This window comes from Miscanthus floridulus, chromosome 7, assembly GCF_019320115.1.
Source record: "Miscanthus floridulus cultivar M001 chromosome 7, ASM1932011v1, whole genome shotgun sequence".
Lineage (NCBI taxonomy): Eukaryota > Viridiplantae > Streptophyta > Magnoliopsida > Poales > Poaceae > Miscanthus > Miscanthus floridulus.
In genome coordinates this window covers 100,422,405-100,427,413 of record NC_089586.1, presented here as the reverse complement: position 1 = coordinate 100,427,413, position 5,009 = coordinate 100,422,405, and the positions used below count along the sequence as shown (strand labels likewise).

Genomic DNA, 5,009 nt, shown 5'->3' with positions numbered 1-5,009 from the left:
CTAACATAATACCTATAGCCTCTAATGTACCTATATAAAAGACCTATTTTAGATGTTAGAAGAGACATAACATAAATCTAAGTATCCTCTCTTCTGAAGATCTATTTACGAAGAGAGTTGTCTTTTAGATTTTGTTATTGGAGAAGATCAAAAATAAATATTAATTTTTTTGTCTATCTAAGACGACTTACAGCCTGTTCGTTTGGCTGTGGCTCGTCGTAAACGATCGTAAATTTCCAGCCAAAATAATATTTTTCTCTCACATAAATCAACCAACAGTACTTTTTTATGAACCAGCAACGATACGAACCAACCAACCGAACATGCTATTATATTTTAAGTCACGGTTCTCAGAGACAGTCTGTCCCGCTCGCGTGGCGGCATGGCAGTGGCGACTGCCAAATCTTGGACGATTCCCCGGCGCGCACCTCATGTCCTCGCCCTGCCCACACGCCCACACCGTCGCGGCGGGCCCCGCGTGCCTCCCCTACCTGTGGAGACTGGCTCCGGCCACGGCACCCAACACAAGCCGTTCCGTCGTCCATGACAGCATGACAGCTGACCCCGCTGTGACACCGGTCCCGCGCGTCATACGCAGTCGAAGCGAAGTTCCTAGGGCCAGGCCCAGTCGCCAGAAAAACAGCAGCATCACTGTAGCAGATCCGGCGTCGTCGCAGGCCCAGGCGAGTAGCATCGCGCAGCGCAAGGCAGGCACCCCCACACTCGCAGGTCACGCACAGGGGGAGACGAGACGAGACGAGACGAGGGAGATACTTGTTTCTCCCAGGACCTCGCTCACAAACTCCCGGAATCCGCCAACTCCCGCCGCCCGCGCCGCGGCGCATCATTCCTTGCCAGCGGCCCACGCAAATCCCAGGACAAATCCCAAACCCCGCGCCGATGGCCACCAGCCCCCTGCTGCCCGACCCCAGCCGCCCGCCGCGCCGCTCTTATACGCCGCCCCGGCAACCGCAGCAGCCGCTCGTTGCTTAATCCGTCCGTCGCGTGCCGTGGGGGGGAGGCGAGGGGGTACTGTGCGGCCGTGGCGGCGCGGCGAGGGAAGGGAAGGGAAGGGGCGGTGGAGATGCTGGGGTCCGGGCTGAATCTGGTGACCACGGTGATCGGCTTCGGGATGAGCGCCACCTTCATCGTCTTCGTCTGCGCACGCCTCATCTGCGGCCGCGCCGCGCGTGCCGACGCCGACGCTGCCGACGCGGCCGCGGTCGCCGCGGCGCGGGCGCTGGCGCAGCCACCCGTGCCGTTCGACTTCGACGTCGAGTTCCGCAACGTCGCGGATCTCGACCGCACGGTGAGCGCCCAGTACCTTGCTACTCTGCTATTCTGCTAGCGTGTGTGTATCAGTTACGTTTGTGAAGCACGGAAGCGACCCTTGAGTTGTGTAGTGATCCGGTGATCCCAAGTCATGCACGGGGCCAATTAGGTTCAGGAAAATACCTCACTGAATACTTCTTTTTATTTTACACACTGGAACACCGTTCGATCTTGTCAGTCACATTGCTGTTTTACAGGAGTCGTGTTTATTGGGCTACAACTAAAACTGAACTCGAGGTCGCATGTGCATTATTTGTGTGATGTGACTTGTAAGTTGGCTTTGTTTTGGCCGAAAAGTAAATATCTTGACAAAATTAGCAACGAATACTTACGAAGGCCACCACCAGCAGCTGATAGAACTATAGAAGATGTAGAAGGGAAATATCATGGCAAAGATGCATTAGGAACTAATCAAACTGCCTTCTCAGTTCTCACTAATAACTGGAGATGCTATTTACTTGAATGAGATGCTGCTTTCATTTTGTCTGCAGGGTTCTTCTAGCTAGTCACATATTGCATCAACTCTTTTAGTCTCTACATTGTACAGATTCTTAATGAAGTTGCAAGTTCATTGACATGAAAAACATAACCACAGTGTCTACAGACTATGAAAACAGTCCATCTTGGCCAAATAATTCAGTCCGAGATGGGCCAAAGTCGATTGGATTAGTCATGTAATACCATGTTACTTACCATTATATTCATGATCTCCATATCGAGAACATTCACAGCAGGTGTTTAGATTGTCATATTTAAAAATGGTATTTTTAGCCCTGTAAGTTATGGCCTTTGGACTAGCAGTGTGGTTATCAAAGATGATTTGATTTGGTACACTGTACATTTGAATATCTGGCAGTATTTTCACCCTCAAAATTTAGGCATCAGTACGTGGTTCTATCCTATCTTCTGATTTGTCTGAACCATGGGCGATACTATCAAGCATATTATTATTTTGTCGTTTCAATTGATAGGCTGGTTCGTATGTGTATCATCTCTCTCAACTGTGAATATGGTGTATACAAAATTATCTTAGTCTTTTAGTGATAAGTTAGGACTTAGGTCCATATTCTGCCAGCATTTTGTCCTATCAGTCCTTTACAGTTGTGCTAGCTTCCAGTTGTAATTGAAAGTGGAAGATGCAAATGCAAGGGTTTTTTCTTTTGAAAAATTAACTAACTAAGCATGCACATTAGGTTTTCCATTTGACTATTTCTCAATGTTCTATGCTTTCTTTCATATCCCATGCATTAGTGGTTGAGTGAATAACTCGTGCAGAAGCCAGAATAAAAGTCCCCTTTTCTTAAAAAAATCCCATCCATTCGTATGGATGTGGTTTTGCATAGCTAAAGGGCATGATATGCACATTATGTATGCCCCTTTCTTTATCTGAGAGAATACTGATAAACAAAATCTTTATGCAAATTTATCTATGACAAAGGAATGTACTTCAACCAATGTTTAACTTGGGTATCTGAAAGTTTGAAGATAACCCTCTAGAAAGCCACTCTAACATGCTCCTGCACACTCAGATTAAGTCGTTTTTAATTTGCTTGTTTCATTGTTTTCAAAGAGATGCTTGAGATGACTAAACAATGAGGGGTTTAAATTACTAAATGGTTTGTGTCACAACTCGCAAGCATTATGTTTCTGCTAGGTGATCATTGGTGTCAGTTTACTTACAGCAATCCAGACAAGACTTTGTGTTAAAAGATGACATGGTTCCTTTTGCTTTGTTCAATAGATTGAACGCTCCCGCTGTGGGTTGGATCCTTTTGCCGTTGCTGCAATTCCTACAATGAATTATAGTTCTGAGGCCTTCCATTCAAAAGATGATGCCCAGTAAGTACATAATGCATGCTCTATAGTTAATTTACTTCCATGTCTGCAAATGTACCATCGCTCCTTCAACCAAATTGCCTATTCTCAGAGGCAGAGGGAATTACTTGTACGATTCCCTTTTGTATGATTGTCAATGAAATTTGATGCAAAGAACATGCAGGCATATCAGTTAGTGTTTCACAAGATATCAGTGTTTTTTTTTGTTTTCTCTTTTCCGCAGATTTTGCGGGGGGAAGGCTTGCCTCGGTTTTTCCCTTCCCCAGAGCCCACTCATGTGGGAGCCTCTGGCACTGGGTCTACCTTTTTTTTTCTCTTTTCCGCACACACTCTTCTTTCTATTTAACAAGTAGGGGGAAACTCCTCCTGTTATTTTCAAAAAAAGGTATCAGTGCGTATACCAATGAGTTAAGTGATAGCTTAATCATCAAGGCCTCCAGAATTTCTAGTCTTTGTTATTGGATGACTTATAAGTTCTAAATTATTGTATGTATATAGCTGCTACATGGTTTATATTAGTAAAGATGCTATAACTGAATGAAGCACTTAAATGGACAGATTTTTAGTTGTATTTATAAATTATCTAATGTAGATTGTAGAATCATATTTTCTTGAACAAGAAGTACAGCTACCCCCCTTGTCTGTGTTTTGTCTCTTATAAATATGGGAAGGTGCGCAGGGCTGATAATTGACTTGGCATGACATTCAATAATCTTTCATGATTGTGCATGACATATAAGTAAGGGGGAATTCTTGTGTGCCATTAAAAAAGATCGCAATGCCCTGTGAGCCCCTAGAAAAGTTCAGCGGTCTTCAGCGCCACTGCTCCAACTTTTTTGTGGCCTCCATGCCACTGCCGTCAGTTGGGCTCTAACTGTGTCAAACTGCCGGTGTGAAAAGTCGAAAATACCCTTAAGTCTAAATATGACATTAATTTTTTTAGCATCTTAACGACTTCAAATGAAAAAACTCAACTAGAAAATTGCAGATCTCGTCGAGATCTATAATTTTTCATATAAAAATTATCTTCATTTAATTCCGCAAAAAAAAAAATGATTTTTCTAAGATATATTAATCATATCAAATCATATTTTTTGCGGAATTAAATGAAGATAATTTTTATATGAAAATTATAGATCTCGACGAGATCTACAACTTTCTAGTTTTGAGTTTTTTCATTTGAAGTCGTTAAGATGCTCAAAAAAATTAATGACATATTTATACAACAGGGTATTTTTGACTTTTCACACCTGCACTTTGACACCGTTAGAGCCCAAACTGACGGCAGTGGCATGGAGGGCATAAAAAAGTTGGAGCAGTAGCGCTGAAGACCGCTGAACTTTTCCAGGTGCTCACAGGGCATTGCGATCTTTTTTAATGGCACACAAGGAATTCCTCCTATAAGTAATCAACTGCATAGTTGTGAGAAAAATAATCTTGATTATTTACATTCTACATGCGCTACTTTTTATTTGCATAACAGAAATTTATGTACCTCCAGAGGAGGACATTTATTCATGAATATATGTATTCATCAAATAGTTGACTAGCATCTTTTGGTGGACAGCCACAACTAGCATGCACAGCTCTTGCCTGACATTAGCAGTTTCATGGCGAGCACCTAATTTCTTGCTCAGCAGATATTGCTTGTAGTTGTACTGCAAACTTTTTATCTGTTATTGAAAAAAAATGAAATATCTAAAATGAGACATGACTTATTAGATTGGATATATCCTATGAGAAATTTTACTGTGCTTGAAAATAATGATAGCCCTTCGTTTGGTTAGATCAAGTGGTTAAAAATTAGGAGGAACCAATTCAGAGGAACTTAAGATGTGGCC

At 42.9% G+C, this 5,009-nt stretch overlaps 1 protein-coding gene across 2 annotated transcripts; it reads left to right on the top strand.

The window, feature by feature from the left end:
* Positions 1–612: 612 nt before the first annotated feature.
* LOC136467438 (uncharacterized) lies at positions 613–3,905 on the top strand. Of its 2 annotated transcripts, none has more exons than XM_066466145.1 (3): positions 613–1,309; positions 3,074–3,171; positions 3,840–3,905. In XM_066466145.1, exons 1-3 carry the CDS (start codon positions 1,085–1,087, stop codon positions 3,868–3,870), a joined length of 354 nt encoding a protein of 117 aa, XP_066322242.1. In that variant the 5' UTR covers positions 613–1,084; the 3' UTR covers positions 3,871–3,905. The 2 variants fall into 2 exon arrangements, with proteins under 2 accessions (XP_066322242.1, XP_066322241.1); XM_066466144.1 differs by having other exon boundaries at positions 3,392–3,899.
* The last annotated feature ends 1,104 nt before the right edge of the window (positions 3,906–5,009 follow it).

What these genes read in the sequence shown, in the direction of transcription:
- LOC136467438 (XM_066466144.1), top strand. Translation starts at nt 1,085, where the DNA reads ATGCTGGGGTCCGGGCTGAATCTGGTGACCACGGTGATCGGCTTCGGG. An exon ending in TCGCGGATCTCGACCGCACG is followed by an intron (nt 1,310 to 3,073) that starts GTGAGCGCCCAG and finishes TTTGTTCAATAG; the next exon opens with ATTGAACGCTCCCGCTGTGG. An exon ending in CATTCAAAAGATGATGCCCA is followed by an intron (nt 3,172 to 3,391) that starts GTAAGTACATAA and finishes TCTTTTCCGCAG; the next exon opens with ATTTTGCGGGGGGAAGGCTT.